This window comes from Cinclus cinclus, chromosome 30 (assembly GCF_963662255.1).
Source record: "Cinclus cinclus chromosome 30, bCinCin1.1, whole genome shotgun sequence".
NCBI lineage: Eukaryota > Metazoa > Chordata > Aves > Passeriformes > Cinclidae > Cinclus > Cinclus cinclus.
Genome location: NC_085075.1, coordinates 2,160,425 through 2,177,170, shown reverse-complemented (window position 1 = coordinate 2,177,170; position 16,746 = coordinate 2,160,425). Strand labels below are relative to the sequence as shown.

The 16,746-nt window shown below is 56.2% G+C and overlaps 1 protein-coding gene across 3 annotated transcripts in view; it reads right to left on the bottom strand.

Moving 5' to 3' along the window:
• The window catches only part of ANKRD52 (ankyrin repeat domain 52), a 45,734-nt gene that overhangs the window by 18,919 nt on the left and 10,069 nt on the right, over positions 1-16,746 (bottom strand). For 2 of the 3 annotated variants that reach the window (XM_062510887.1, XM_062510889.1), the window contains exons 8-18: positions 15,387-15,599; positions 13,050-13,128; positions 11,200-11,314; positions 10,666-10,748; positions 9,843-9,960; positions 7,715-7,783; positions 6,565-6,705; positions 4,247-4,315; positions 3,422-3,533; positions 1,133-1,204; positions 79-280 (exon numbers count right to left, since the gene is read on the bottom strand). In XM_062510887.1, coding sequence (XP_062366871.1) covers positions 79-280; positions 1,133-1,204; positions 3,422-3,533; positions 4,247-4,315; positions 6,565-6,705; positions 7,715-7,783; positions 9,843-9,960; positions 10,666-10,748; positions 11,200-11,314; positions 13,050-13,128; positions 15,387-15,599 — 1,273 coding nt within the window. Of the gene's footprint in view, positions 1-25; positions 281-1,132; positions 1,205-3,421; positions 3,534-4,246; positions 4,316-6,564; positions 6,706-7,714; positions 7,784-9,842; positions 9,961-10,665; positions 10,749-11,199; positions 11,315-13,049; positions 13,129-15,386; positions 15,600-16,746 lie in introns of all 3 variants that reach the window. The other variant, XM_062510890.1, reaches the window with a different exon arrangement.

Here is a 16,746-nt window from a genome sequence, read left to right as displayed (position 1 = left end):
TCCATTTTTTTCCATGCCAAGAAACTGCGGAGCGCACCCAACTTTTCCAAGCCCTTCTCCCCATCCCTGCGGGGTCACCTGCAGCGTGGAGAGGAGTCCACTTCCTCTTCCTCTCCTTGACCAGGGCGGAGGCGCCGTGGCTGGTGAGCACCTGCACGCAGTCGCTGGAGCCGCGCTCGGTGGCCAGGTAGAGCGCGGTGCGGCCCTTGTGGTCCCGCACGTCCAGGTTCACCAGGGTCTCAGCCAGAGCCTTGAGGGCTTCACAGTGACCATTGTAGGCCTGGGGACAGCAGGGACACAGCTTGGGCGTGGACGTGGTGTTAGAGTGTCCCCAAGGGAGGTGAAGTGACCCCAAGAGAGATAAAGTGTCCCCAAAGGAGGTAAAGTGTCCCCAAGGGAGGCAAAGTGACCCCAAGAGAGTCAAGGTGTCCCCAAGGGAGGTAAAGTGTCCCCAAGAGAGATAAAGTGTCCCCAAGGGAGGTGAAGGGACCCTAAGAGAGATAAAGTGTCCCCAAGGGAGGTGAAGTGTCCCCAGGGAGTCAAAGTGACCCCAAGGGAGCCAAGTGACCCTCAGGTACCCAAAGTGTCCTTCTCAGAACCCTTCCAGGACCTACAGGAGCCCAGGACACCCCAAAAACCCTCCAAGACCATACCAGGACCCTCCCAGAACACCCCAAAACCCTTCCAGGACCTTCCCAGGACACCCCAGAATCCTTCCAAGACCTCCCCAGAATACCCCAGGACCCAGCAGGACCCCAGGACACCCCAAAAACCCTTCCAAGACCTTCCCAGGACACCCCAGAACCCTTCCAGGACCCAGCACGATACCCCAAAAACCCTTCCAGGACCCCAAGATACCCTAGAACCCTTCCAGGACCTTCCCAGGACACCACAAAAACCCTTCCAGGACCCAGCAAGGCACTCCAAGAACCCTTCCAGGACCCAGCAGGACCCCAGGACACCCCAAAAACCCTTCCAGGAGCTTCCCAGGACACCCCAGAACCCTTCCAGGACCCAGCAGGACACCCCAAAAACCCTTCCAGCACCCTCCCAGGATACCCTAGAACCCTTCCAGGACCCCAGGATACCCCAGAACCCTTCCAGGACCCTACCAGGACCTGCAGGAACTCACAGCTAAGTGCAAAGGGCTGACTGGGACGGTGCTTTCCACGTCCTCCAGGCAGTTAAACGACATTTCCAGCAGCTGCAACAGCAACAGCACAAATCCAGCAAAAATCCCAAAACTCCCCAAAAATCCCAAATTCAGGATGTGACATTCCCTGAGCTGCCTGTGCGTGCACAAGCAAAAATCCCCCAAAAAAATCCCAAAAATCCCCAAAATCCCAAATTCGGGATGTGACAATTCCCTGAGCTGCCTGTGGGTGCAGGAGCTAAAATCCCCCCAAAAAATCCCAAAAATCCCAAATAAATCCCAAATTTGGGATGTGACATTCCCTGAGCTGCCTGTGGGTCCAAGGGCAAAAATCCCCAAAAAATCCCAAAAATTCCAAAATCCCAAATTTGGGATGTGACATTCCCTGAGCTGGCTGTGTGTGGACAAGCAAAAATCCCAAAAAAATCTCCAAAATCCCAAATTTGGGATGTGACGTTCCCTGAGATGCCTGTGGGTGCAGAAGCAAAAATCCCAAATAAATCCCAAATTTGGGATGTGACATTCCCTGAGCTGCCTGTGGGTCCAAGGGCAAAAATCCCCAAAAAATCCCAAAAATTCCAAAATCCCAAATTTGGGATGTGACATTCCCTGAGCTGGCTGTGTGTGGACAAGCAAAAATCCCAAAAAAATCTCCAAAATCCCAAATTTGGGATGTGACGTTCCCTGAGATGCCTGTGGGTGCAGAAGCAAAAATCCCAAATAAATCCCAAATTTGGGATGTGACATTCCCTGAGCTGCCTGTGGGTCCAAGGGCAAAAATCCCCAAAAAATCCCAAAAATTCCAAAATCCCAAATTTGGGATGTGACATTCCCTGAGCTGGCTGTGTGTGGACAAGCAAAAATCCCAAAAAAATCTCCAAAATCCCAAATTTGGGATGTGACGTTCCCTGAGATGCCTGTGGGTGCAGAAGCAAAAATCCCAAATAAATCCCAAATTTGGGATGTGACATTCCCTGAGCTGCCTGTGGGTCCAAGGGCAAAAATCCCCAAAAAAATCCCAAAAATTACAAAATCCCAAATTTGGGATGTGACATTCCCTGAGCTGGCTGTGGGTGCAGGAGCAAAAATCCCAAAAAATCCAAAAAATCCCCAAAATCCCAAATTTGGGATGTGACGTTCCCTGAGCTGCCTGTGGGCGCTGCTAATCCAGAATTCCCAATTTTCCTGATCCAGAGAAAGTCCAAAATCCTGATCCCAAAATTTCCCTTTTTCCTGGGAATATTTTCCCACTTTTCTGGGAGGATTTTCCCTGTTTTCCTGGGAATATTTTCCCACTTTTCTGGGAGGATTTCCCCTGTTTTCCTGGGAATATTTTCCCACTTTTCTGGGAGGATTTCCCCTGTTTTCCTGGGAATATTTTCCCACTTTTCTGGGAGGATTTCCCCTGTTCTCCTGGGAATATTTTCCCACTTTTCTGGTAGGATTTCCCCTGTTTTCCTGGGAATATTTTTCCCACTTTTCTGGGAGCATTTTCCCTGTTCTCCTGGGAATATTTTCCCACTTTTCTGGGAGGATTTCCCCTGTTTTCCTGGAAAGATTTTCCCAGTTTTCTGGGAGGATTTTCCCTGTTCTCCTGGGAATATTTTCCCACTTTTCTGGGAGGATTTTCCCTGTTCTCCTGGGAATATTTTCCCATTTTTCTGGGAGGATTTTTCCTGTTTTCCTGGGAATATTTTCCCACGTTTCTGGGAGGATTTTCCCTGTTCTCCTGGGAATATTTTCCCACTTTTCTGGTAGGTTTTTTCCTGTTTTCCTGGGAATATTTTCCCACTTTTCTGGGAGGATTTTTCCTGTTCTCCTGGGAATATTTTCCCACTTTTCTGGTAGGATTTTCCCTGTTTTCCTGGGAATATTTTCCCACTTTTCTGGGAGGATTTTTCCTGTTTTCCTGGGAATATTTTCCCACGTTTCTGGGAGGATTTTCCCTGTTCTCCTGGGAATATTTTCCCACTTTTCTGGGAGGATCTCCCCTGTTCTCCTGGGAATATTTTCCCACTTTTCTGGTAGGATTTCCCCTGTTTTCCTGGAAATATTTTCCCACGTTTCTGGGAGGATTTTCCCTGTTCTCCTGGGAATATTTTCCCACTTTTCTGGGAGGATCTCCCCTGTTCTCCTGGGAATATTTTCCCACTTTTCTGGGAGGATTTCCCCTGTTTTCCTGGAAATATTTTCCCACGTTTCTGGGAGGATTTTCCCTGTTCTCCTGGGAATATTTTCCCTCTTCCCTGAGGCTCAGGGGTCCCTCACCAGCTCCAGGTTCTGCCTGTTTCCATAGGCAGCCGCGTAGTGGACAGCGGTGTAGCCCTGCTTGTCCCGCAGGGAGGGGTCAGCACCGTTGTCCAGCAGGAATTCCAAACAGCTGGAATGGCAAGACAGAGGAAAAGAGAAGGAAAAAGGTGAAAAACATCTGTAGGGAAAGGTCTGGAATCCCAAAGCAGGAATCTCCCAGAGCAGGGAGGGCAGGGTTGGCCCCAGGATGAGGGTGGGTGTTTCCTTGCCCCGGAGAGAGAATTCCCAGCAGAATTCCCAGTAAAACTCCCAGTAAAATTCCCAGCAGAATTCCCATCAAAATTCCCAGAAAATTCCCAGCAAATTCCCATCCATTTCCCATCAAAATTCCCAGCAGAATTCCCAGTAAAATTCCCAGCAAATACCTATCCATTTCCTATCAAAATTCCCAGCAGAATTCCCATCAAAATTCCCAGAAAATTCCCAGTAAATTCCCAGCAAATTCCTATCAAACTCCCAGAATTCCCAGCAAAATTTCCAGCAAATTCCCAGCAAAATTCCCAGCAGAATTCCCAGCAAAATTCCCAGAAAATTCCTATCAAATTCCCAGAAAATTTCCAGCAAAATTCCCATCAAAATTCCCAGCATATACCCAGTAAATTCCCAGCAAATTCCTGTCAAATTCCCAGTAAACCCCCAGTATATTCCCAGGAAATTCCCATCAGATTCCCAGTAAATCCCAGAAAATTCCCAGTGTATTCCCAGCAAATTCCCATCAAAATCCCAGCAAAATTCCCAGGAAATTTCAGTGAATTCCCAGCAAATTCCCAGCCGAGCACTCACAAAAACGCCTCCTTCAGCCTGGACTCCTTCAGGGGCTCCTCGTCACTGCTTCCTGAATGAGTCTCTGCTCTGAAACGTCACCAGTGCCACCTCAGGCAGGTGACAACACCCACGGGGACACCCCAGTGCCACCAGTGCCACCTCAGGCTGGTGACAACGCCCACGGGGACACCCCGGTGCCACCAGTGCCACCTCAGGCTGGTGACAACGCCCACGGGGACACCCCAGTGCCACCAGTGCCACCTCAGGCTGGTGACAACACCCACGGGGACACCCCGGTGCCACCAGTGCCACCTCAGGCTGGTGACAACACCCACGGGGACACCCCAGTGCCACCAGTGCCACCTCAGGCTGGTGACAACACCCACGGGGACACCCCGGTGCCACCAGTGCCACCTCAGGCTGGTGACAACACCCACGGGGACACCCCAGTGCCACCCCCAGTGCCACCTCAGGCTGGTGACAACACCCACGGGGACACCCCAGTGCCACCAGTGCCACCTCAGGCTGGTGACAACGCCCACGGGGACACCCCGGTGCCACCAGTGCCACCTCAGGCTGGTGACAACACCCACGGGGACACCCCGGTGCCACCAGTGCCACCTCAGGCTGGTGACAACACCCACGGGGACACCCCGGTGCCACCAGTGCCACCTCAGCCTGGTGACAACACCCACGGGGACACCCCGGTGCCACCAGTGCCACCTCAGGCTGGTGACAACGCCCACGGGGACACCCCAGTGCCACCAGTGCCACCTCAGCCTGGTGACAACACCCACGGGGACACCCCGGTGCCACCAGTGCCACCTCAGGCTGGTGACAACACCCACGGGGACACCCCAGTGCCACCAGTGCTACCTCAGGCTGGTGACAACGCCCACGGGGACACCCCAGTGCCACCCCCAGTGCCACCTCAGGCTGGTGACAAAACCCCCAGGGACAGCATAGTGTCACCTCCAGTGCCAGCAGTGCCATGTTGGGTTGGTGACAATGCCTATGGAGACACCATGGTGCCACCCTCAGTGCCACCAGCGCCACCTCGGGCTGGTGACACCCTGGTGTCACCAGTGCCACCTCAGGCATGTGCCAGCGGTGCCCCCAGTCCCACCCCCTCACCTGCAGTAGGTGTCCGTGGTGCCCCCCCAGTCTCACCTGTCGTAGGTGCCAGCAGTGCCCCCAGTGCCAGTCTCATCTGTGGTAGGTGTCCCCTGATGTCCCCACCCCCCCTCACCTGTACCAGGTGTCTGTCTCACCTGCTGCAGTTGTTTCCCTCCCTCACCTGCAATAGGTGTCTCACCTATCTAGGTGTTTGTTTCCCTCACCTGTCCCAGGTGTTTCCCTCACCTGTCCCAGGTGTCTCCCTCCCTCACCTGCGGTAGGTGTCTCACCTGTCCAGGTGCTTCCCTCCCTCACCTATCCAGGTATCTCTCACCCACAGGAGGTGTTTCACCTGTCCCAGGTGTCTCACCTGCGGTAGGTGTCTCACCTGTCCAGGTGTTTGTTTCCCTCACCTGCCCCAGGTGTTTCCCTCACCTGCTGTAGGTGTTTCCCTCACTTGTCCCAGGTGTCTCCCTCCCTCACCTGCAGCAGGTGTCTCACCTGTCCAGGTGTCTCTCACTTGCGGTAGGTGTCTCACCTGTCCAGGTGTTTGTTTCCCTCACCTGCCCCAGGTGTTTCCCTCACTTGTCCCAGGTGTCTCCCTCCCTCACCTGCAGCAGGTGTCTCACCTGCGCAGGTGTCCCTCACCTGCGGTAGGTGTCTCACCTGTCCCAGGTGCCTCTCACCTGCGGTAGGTGTTTCCCTCACTTGTCCCAGGTGTCTCCCTCCCTCACCTGCAGCAGGTGTCTCACCTGTCCCAGGTGTCTCTCACCTGCGGTAGGTGTTTCCCTCACTTGTCCCAGGTGTTTCCCTCCCTCACCTGCAGCAGGTGTCTCACCTGTCCCAGGTGTCTCTCACCTGCGGTAGGTGTCTCACCTGTCCCAGGTGTCTCTCACCTGCGGTAGGTGTCTCACCTGTCCCAGGTGCCTCTCACCTGCGGTAGGTGTTTCCCTCACTTGTCCCAGGTGTCTCCCTCCCTCACCTGCAGCAGGTGTCTCACCTGTCCCAGGTGTCTCTCACCTGCGGTAGGTGTTTCCCTCACTTGTCCCAGGTGTTTCCCTCCCTCACCTGCAGCAGGTGTCTCACCTGTCCCAGGTGTCTCTCACCTGCAGCAGGTGTCTCACCTGTCCCAGGTGTCTCTCACCTGCGGTAGGTGTCTCACCTGTCCCAGGTGTCTCTCACCTGCGGTAGGTGTCTCACCTGTCCCAGGTGTCTCTCACCTGCGGTAGGTGTCCGAGGCAGCCGCGTAGTGCAGGGCCGTGCAGCCTTTCCCGTCGGGCTCGTTGACCGCAGCCCCGGCCGTCAGCAGCGTCACCGTGCACTGGTAGCTGCCGTTGGCCGCCGCGTAGTGCAGGGGGGTCCTGGGGACACACGGGGACAGAGGGGTCAGCACGGCCCGAGAGCTCACCTGGAACAGGGCTGGCAACCCAGAACCTTCCAGGACCTTCCCAGGACACCCTCAAACCCTTCCAGGACCTTCCCAGGACACCCTGAAAACCTTTCCAGGACCCAGAACATCCCAGAAACCCTTCTAAGACCCAGCAGGAGCTTAGAACATTCTGGAAACCCTTCCAGGACCCTCCCAGGACACCCTGAAAACCCTTCCAGGACCTACAAGAGCCCAGAATATCCCAGAACCCTTCCAGGACCTGCACTAGCCCAGGACACCCCAAGAACTCGTTCAGGACTATCCCAGGACCCAGGATATCCCAGAAACCCTTCCAGGACCCAGTAGGAGCTTAGAACATTCTGGGAACCCTTCCAGGACCCTGCAGGAACCCAGGACACCCAGAATCCTTCCAAAACCCTTCCAGGACACTGAGAATCTTTCCAGGACCCAACAGGAGCTTAGAACATTCTGGAAATCCTTCCAGGACTCTCCCAGGACACCCTGAAAACCCATCCAGGATCTACAGGAGTCCAGAACACCCCAGAACCTTCCAGGATCTGTAGTATCCCAGGACACCCCAAGAACCCTTTCAGGACTATCCCAGGAGCCAGAGCATCCCAGAAACCCTTCTAGGACCCAGCAGGAGCTTAGAACATTCTGGAAATCTTTCCAGGACCCTCCCAGAATACCCAAGAACCCTTCCAGGACCATCCCAGGACCCAGGACATCCCAGAAACCCTTCCAGGACCTGCAGGAGCCCAGAACACCCCAGAACCCTTCCAGGACTCTCCCAGGACACCCTGAAAACCCTTCCAGGATACTTTGGGAGCCCTTCCAGGACCTGCAAGAACCTTTCCAGGACCTTCCCAAGACACCCAGAATCCTTCCAGGACACTTTAGGAGCCCTTCCAGGACCTCCCAGATTTTGGGGTTCTGGGAATGTCCCCCCTAGGCTGGGAGGGGGTCCCGGGGCCGCTCACCTCCCAAATTTGTCTCTCCTCCTCAGGTCAGCGCCGCTGCTCAGCAGCAGGTTCAGACATTCCACGTTCCTGCAGGGGGGACAGGGGGTCAGGGACACAAAAATGTCCACAAGGTACCCAAAAATGTACCCAAGGCACGCAAAGTGTCCCCAAGGCACCCAAAAATGCCCCCAGGGTAACCAAAATGTCCCCAGGGTAACCAAAATGTCCCCAAGGTACCCAAAAATGTACCCAAAATTGCCCACAAGGCACCCAAAATGTCCCCAAGACACTCAAAGTGTCCTCAAGGCATCCAAAGTGTCCCCAAGGTACCCAAAATGTCCCCAAGGTACTCAAAATGTCCCCAAGTAACCTAAAATGTCCCTAAGGTACCCAAAACTGTCCCACAGGTACATAAAGTGTCCCCAGCTGTCGCCAAGTGCCCCCTTTTCCCCCCAGCTGTCCCCAGGTGTGTCCCCATGTCCCCAGCAGTCCCCATGTCCCCAGGTATGTCCCCTGGTGTCCCCAGGTATGTCCCCAGGTGTCCCCAGGTGTGTCCCCAGGTGTCCCCAGGTATGTCCCCAGGTGTCCCCACCCTCCAGAGGCGGCGGCGTGCAGGCAGGTCCTGCCCAGGCTGTCGGGGGTGTTCATGTCCCTGTGTGCCCATATCCCCATATCCCTGTATCCCCATGTCCCCAGGTGTGTCCCCAGGTGTGTCCCCAGGTGTCCCCAGGTGTGTCCCCAGGTGTCCCCACCCTCCAGAGGCGGCGGCGTGCAGGCAGGTCCTGCCCAGGCTGTCGGGGGTGTTCATGTCCCTGTGTGCCCATATCCCCATATCCCTGTATCCCCATGTCCCCAGGTGTGTCCCCAGGTGTGTCCCCAGGTGTGTCCCCAGGTGTCCCCACCCTCCAGAGGCGGCGGCGTGCAGGCAGGTCCTGCCCAGGCTGTCGGGGGTGTTCATGTCCCTGTGTGCCCATATCCCCATATCCCTGTATCCCCATGTCCCCAGGTGTGTCCCCAGGTGTGTCCCCAGGTGTCCCCAGGTGTCCCCCCAGGTGTCCCCACCCTCCAGAGGCGGCGGCGTGCAGGCAGGTCCTGCCCAGGCTGTCGGGGGTGTTCATGTCCCTGTGTGCCCATATCCCCATATCCCTGTATCCCCATGTCCCCAGGTGTGTCTCCAGGTGTCCCCAGGTGTGTCCCCAGGTGTCCCCACCCTCCGGAGGCGGCGGCGTGCAGGCAGGTCCTGCCCAGGCTGTCGGGGGTGTTCATGTCCCTGTGTGCCCATATCCCCATATCCCTGTATCCCCATGTCCCCAGGTGTGTCCCCAGGTGTGTCCCCAGGTGTCCCCAGGTGTGTCCCCAGGTGTCCCCACCCTCCAGAGGCGGCGGCGTGCAGGCAGGTCCTGCCCAGGCTGTCGGGGGTGTTCATGTCCCTGTGTGCCCATATCCCCATATCCCTGTATCCCCAGGTGTGTCCCCAGGTGTCCCCAGGTGTGTCCCCAGGTGTCCCCACCCTCCAGAGGCGGCGGCGTGCAGGCAGGTCCTGCCCAGGCTGTCGGGGGTGTTCATGTCCCTGTGTGCCCATATCCCCATATCCCTGTATCCCCATGTCCCCAGGTGTGTCCCCAGGTGTGTCCCCAGGTGTGTCCCCAGGTGTGTCCCCAGGTGTGTCCCCAGGTGTCCCCACCCTCCGGAGGCGGCGGCGTGCAGGCAGGTCCTGCCCAGGCTGTCGGGGGTGTTCATGTCCCTGTGTGCCCATATCCCCATATCCCTGTATCCCCATGTCCCCAGGTATGTCCCCAGGTGTGTCCCCAGGTGTCCCCAGGTGTGTCCCCAGGTGTCCCCACCCTCCAGAGGCGGCGGCGTGCAGGCAGGTCCTGCCCAGGCTGTCGGGGGTGTTCATGTCCCTGTGTGCCCATATCCCCATATCCCTGTATCCCCAGGTGTGTCCCCAGGTGTCCCCAGGTGTGTCCCCAGGTGTCCCCACCCTCCAGAGGCGGCGGCGTGCAGGCAGGTCCTGCCCAGTCTGTCGGGGGTGTTCATGTCCCTGTGTGCCCATATCCCCATATCCCTGTATCCCCATGTCCCCAGGTATGTCCCCAGGTGTGTCCCCAGGTGTGTCCCCAGGTGTGTCCCCAGGTGTCCCCACCCTCCGGAGGCAGCGGCGTGCAGGCAGGTCCTGCCCAGGCTGTCGGGGGTGTTGATGTCGAAGCCGGCTGACAGAACGTGCTCGTTGCTCAGCGAGGACACGATGCTGTACAGCTGCCCTGGGGACACAGGGACACACGGGTCACCTCAGGGTCCCCAGGGTCGCCTGAGTGTCACTAAATGTCACCTGGGGGTCACCAGGGTCATCTCAGTGTCACCTCAGTGTCACCAGGGTCACCTGAGTGTGAACAGCATCAGCTGGGTATCACCAGGGGTCACCTCTGTGTCACCAGCATCACCTGGGTGTCACCGAGGTCACCTCAGGGTCACCTCTGTGTCACCAGGGTCACCTGAGTGTCACCAAGAGTCACCTGGGTGTCACCAAGGTCATCTCAGTGTCACCAAGAGTCACCCGAGTGTCACCAAGAGTCACCTGTGTGTCACCAGGGTCACCTGGGTATCACCAAGAGTCACCTGAGTGTCACCAGGTGCCCCCAGGTGTGTCACCAGTGCCACCTTGGTTTTGCCAGGGTCACCTCTGTGTCACCAGGGTCACCCTACTATCCCCAGGGTCACCTGGGTGTCACCAAGGGTGATTTCAGTGCCCCCAAGGTCACTTTGCTGTCCCCAGCGTGACATGGGTGTCCCCAAGGGTAATTTTGGTGTGCCCAAGGTGATTCTGGTGTCCCCAGGGTGTCCCCAGGGGTAATTTCGGCGTCCCCAGGGTGATTTTGGAGCCCCCAGGGTGTCCCCAGGGTGTCCCCAGGGTGACGTGGGTGTCCCCAGGGTCACTCTGGCACACAGGGCCAGGTGGGGACACTCACCTGAGGAGAGCAGCTTGCGGCAGCAGTCGGAGAAGCCGAAGAGCACAGCCAGGTGCAGAGGGAACATGTCATGGATACCACGCCTGGGAGAGACCAGTGAGGGAATGGGACTGAGACTGGGACTGGGAATGGGGAGTGGGAATGGGAATTGGGAATGGGAATTGGACTGGGAATGGGAATGGGGAATGGGGAATGGGAATGGGGAATGGGACTGGGACTGGGGAATGGGAATGGGGAATGGGAATGGGGAATGGGAATCGGACTGGGAATGTGAACGGGAATGGGAATGGGGAATGGGACGGGGAAAGGGAATGGGACTGGGACGGGGAAAAGGAATGGGACTGGGACAGGGAATGGGAATGGGACTGGGACGGGGAAAAGGAATGGGACTGGGGCAGCAGCAGCATCAGGAAATCCCAGCAACATTCCCAGGAAAATCCCAGAACCCTTCTAGAACTGTCCCAGACCATTCCCTGCTCCCTTCCAGGACCCTCCCAGCCGGTTCCCTGCTCCCTGCCAGGACCTGGCTCTCACCTGGCCGTGTCAGCCCCGTTGGTCATCAAGGTGCTGATGAGCAGCTCGTGGCCGTAGCGGGCAGCCACGTGCAGGGGGGTGTTCCCAAAGCGATCCGCACAGTCGATCTCGCTGCCTGCGGGACGGCATTCCCAGGAATCACAACATTCCCAGATATCACAACATCCCGGGAATCAAAAACATTCCCAGATATCACAACATTCCCAGGAATCACAACATTCCCAGATATCACAACATCCCGGGAATCAAAAACATTCCCAGATATCACAACATTCCCAGGAATCACAACATTCCCAGATATCACAACATCCCGGGAATCAAAAACATTCCCAGATATCACAACATTCCCAGGAATCACAACATTCCCAGATATCACAACATCCCGGGAATCAAAAACATTCCCAGATATCACAACATTCCCAGGAATCACAACATTCCCAGATATCACAACATCCCGGGAATCAAAAACATTCCCAGATATCACAACATTCCCAGGAATCACAACATTCCCAGATATCACAACATCCCGGGAATCAAAAACATTCCCAGATATCACAACATTCCCAGGAATCACAACATTCCCAGATATCACAACATCCCGGGAATCAAAAACATTCCCAGATATCACAACATTCCCAGGAATCACAACATTCCCAGATATCACAACATCCCGAGAATCACAACATTCCCGGGAATCACAACATTCCCAGATATCACAACATTCCTGGATATCACAACATTCCCAGATATCACAACATCCCAGGAATCACAACATCCCCGGGAATCACAACATTCCCAGATATCACAACATCCCGGGAATCACAACATTCCCAGGAATCACAACATTCCCAGATACCACAACATCCCCGGAATCACAACATCCCAACGAATCACCACATTCCTGGATATCACAACATTCCCGGGAATCACAATATCCCCAGCATTCACAACATCCCTGGGAATCACAACATTCCCACAAATTACAACAATCCCAGGAATCACAACATCCACCAGAATCACAACATTCCAGGAATCACAACATCCACGGGAATCACAACATTCCAGGAATCACAACATCCACGGGAATCACAACATTCCAGGAATCACAACATTCCCAGATACCACAAAATTCCCAGGTATCACAGTATTCCCAGGAATCACATCATCCCCAGGAATCACAACATCCCTTGGAATCACAACATTCCCAGAATTCACAACATTCACAGCACTCACTACATCCCCGGGAATGAACAACATCCCTGGGAATCACAAAATTCACAGCATTCCCGGGATTCACAAAATTCACATTATTCACAGCATTCCCGGGATTCACAACATTCCCAAAATCCCCAACATTCCCAGAATTCACAGCATGCCTGGGATTCACAATATTCCCAAAGCCCCCAACATTCCCAACATTCACAGAATTCAGAACATTCCCAATGTTCGTAACATTCCCAACATTCCTGGAATTCACAACATTCCAAACATTCCCAAAATTCACAGCATTCCTGGGATTCACAACATTTCCCAACAGTCCTTAAGTTCCCAACATTCCCAGAATTCCAGGGAGTTCCCAACATTCACAACATTCCCAGAATTCCCAACATTCCTGGGATTCCAAACATTCCCGGGATTGCAAACATTCCCAACATTCAAAAAATTCCTAACATTCCTGGGATTCCAAAAATTCACAACGTTCCCAGAATTCCAGGGAATTCCCACCATTCACAGCATTATTCCCAGAATTCCCAACATTCCGAAAATTCACAACATTCCAAAACCCCACAAGATTCCAGGGATTCACAACATTCCCAGAATTCCAAAATTCCCGGAATTCCAGCACTGACCGTTCTGGATGAGGATCTGCGAGCGCGTGAAGCGGCCGTGGATCGCTGCCATGTGCAGGGGGCTCTTCCCTTCCTTGCTCTGGGAAAGGACCCGAAGAGGGTTCAGACACACCCCAAAAAAATCCCAAAAACCCCAAATACACCCAGAGGGTTCAGACACACCCCAAAAAAATCCCAAAAACCCCAAATACACCCAGAGGGTTCAGACGCACCCCAAAAAAATCCCAAAAACCCCAAATACACCCAGAGGGTTCAGACGCAACCCAAAACCATCTGAAAAACCTCAAATACACCCAGAGGGGTCAGACACACCCCAAAAAAATCCCAAAAGCCCCAAATACACCCAGGGGGGTCAGACACACCCGAAAACCAACCCCAAAACCCCAGGAGGGGTCAGACATGCCCCAAAACCTTCCCCATCTCACTAACCCCAAATCTCATGGATCCCACACCTGGAGCCACACCACAACACCTCACAACCCCAAACCCCAAACCCCCACAGCTGAACCCCAAAGTCCAAACTCAAACCCACACCTGAACCCCAAATGTGCACCCCAAATCCTCCCAGACCTGCACCCCAAACCCTAACCCCTCCCAGACCTAAACCACAAACCCCAAACCCCAGACCCACACCCCAAACCCTACACCCCAAACCATCCACACCTGAACCCCAAACCTGTGCCCCAAACCCTGCACGCACCCCAAACCCCCCACACCTGCACCCCAAACCCAAACCCCCACACCTGAACCCCAAACCTGCACCCCAAATTCCCCCAGACCTACACCCCAAACCCTGCAGACCCCAGACCCGCACCCCACACCCAGCACCCCAAACCCCCCCAGACCTACACCCCAAACCCCAACCCCCCAGACCTACACCCCAAACCTCAAACCCCCACACCTACACCTCAAACCCCAAACCCGCATCCCAAACCCTGCATCCCAAATCCCCCACACCTGCACCCCAAATCCCCCCTGACCTGCACCCCAAACCCCACACCACACATCCGTACCCCATACCCAAACCCCACACCCTACACCCATAGCCCACACCCGTACCCCACACCCCACACCTGCACCCCACACCCCACACCCATACCCCACACCCCACACCTGTACCCCACACCCGTACCCCACACCTGTACCCCACACCTGTACCCCAAACCCGTACCCCACACCCCACACCTGCACCCCACACCCCACACCCGTACCCCATACCCCACACCTGTACCCCACACCTGCACCCCACACTCCACACCCCACACCTGTACCCCACACCTGTACCCCAAACCCGTACCCCACACCCCACACCCCACACCTGTACCCCACACCTGTACCCCAAACCCGTACCCCACACCCCACACCCGTACCCCACACCCCACTCCTGCACCCCACACCCCACACCCGTACCCCACACCCCAATCCTGCACCCCACACCCCACACCTGCACCCCACACCCCACACCCCACACCCGTACCCCACACCCCACTCCTGCACCCCACACCCCACACCCCACACCTGCACCCCACACCCCACACCCGTACCCCACACCCCACTCCTGCACCCCACACCCCACACCCCACACCTGTACCCCACACCTGTACCCCAAACCCGTACCCCACACCCCACACCTGTACCCCACACCCGTACCCCACACCCCACACCCCACACCTGTACCCCACACCTGTACCCCAAACCCGTAGCCCACACCCCACACCTGCACCCCACACCTGCACCCCACACCCCACACCCCACACCTGCACCCCACACCCCACACCCGTACCCCACACCCCACTCCTGCACCCCACACTCCACACCCCACACCTGTACCCCACACCTGTACCCCAAACCCGTACCCCACACCCCACACCTGTACCCCACACCCGTACCCCACACCCCACACCCCACACCTGCACCCCACACCCCACACCTGTACCCCACACCCCACACCTGTACCCCACACCCCACACCTGCACCCCACACCCCACACCCGTACCCCACACCCCACACCCGTACCCCACACCCCACACCTGCACCCCACACCCGTACCCCACACCCCACACCTGTACCCCACACCCCACACCTGTACCCCACACCCCACACCTGCACCCCACACCCCACACCCGTACCCCACACCCCACACCCGTACCCCACACCCCACTCCTGCACCCCACACCCCACACCCCACACCTGCACCCCACACCCCACACCTGTACCCCACACCCCACACCTGTACCCCACACCCCACACCTGCACCCCACACCCCACACCCGTACCCCACACCCCACTCCTGCACCCCACACTCCACACCCCACACCTGCACCCCACACCCCACACCTGGAAGTTGACGTCGGCGCCGTTGTTGACGAGGATCTCGAGGCAGAGCGCGCCGTTGGTGGAGACGGCGGCGAAGTGCAGCGGGGTGAAGCCTTTGTCGTTGGGCTGGTTCACGTTGGCTCCCACGTTCACCAGCTCGTTGGCCACCGCGTCCTGCCCCATGTAACACGCGATGTGCAGAGCCGTGTTCCCAAAAGAGTTGGGCTCGTCGATCTGGGGGGAGACATGGCCTTGTGGGGTCTGGGGGACTGTGGGGTGCGTGGGATCTGTGGGGTCTGGATTGTGGGGTGTGTGAGACTGAGGTCTGGGGGATTGTGGGATTGTGGGGTGTGTGGGATTGTGGGGTCTGTGGGATTGCGGGGTCTGTGAGATTGGGGGATTGCGGGGCGTGTGGAATTGTGATATCCGTGGGATTGTGAGGTTTGTGGGATCTGTGGAGTCTGTGGGACTGTGGGATTGTGGGGTCTGTGGGATTGTGATATCCACAGGATTTTGGGGTGTGCGGGATTGTGGGGTCTGCGGGATTGTGGGGTCTGTGGGATTGTGGGGTCCCTGGGATTATGCAGTGTGCGGGGTCTCTGGGGTTCCTGGGATTGTGGAGTCCATGGGGTTGTGGGGTGTGCAGGGATCCTGGGATTGTGGGGTGTGGGGGTCTCTGGGGTTCCTGCGATTGTGGGGTCTGTGGGATTTGGGAGATCTGTGGGATGTGTGGGATTGTGGGGTGCGTGGGACCCATGGGATCTGTGGGATCCATGGGGTGTATGGGACCTGTGGGACCTGTGGGGTGTGTGGGGTCCATGAGATCTGTGGGGTCTATGGGATTTATGGGATCCATGGGGTATGTGGGGTCCATGGGATCCGTGGAGTTTGGGAGTTCAGGATGGGGAAAGGTGGATGAAGAGAACACAAAGGTCCTGTCACTGTCCCGGGATCCTGTCACCTTCCCAGGGATCCCGTCACCACCCAGGGATCCTGTCACCACCCTGGGTGAAGCAATTTGTTTCATGGAGATGTGAGAGCAACAGAATCCAGAGGATTTGGGAATTCATGGAGCAAAAAGGCAACTGAGAACTACGCAGAGCTCCTGCCACCACCCAGGGGGAAGGAATTTGGTTCCTTGATCTCAGGGATCAACAAAATCCAGAGGATTTGGGATTTAGGAAGGAAAAAACAACTGAGAACCATGCAGGGGGAATAAATTTGACTCCTTGATTTCAGGGATCAACAAAATCCAGATGATTTGGAATTTAGGAAGGAAAAAAGCAACTAAGAACTAGCCAGGACTCCTGTCACCACTCAGGGTGACAGAATTTGGTTCATGGACCTGCAGAAGCAGTGAAGTCCAGAGGATTTGGGATTT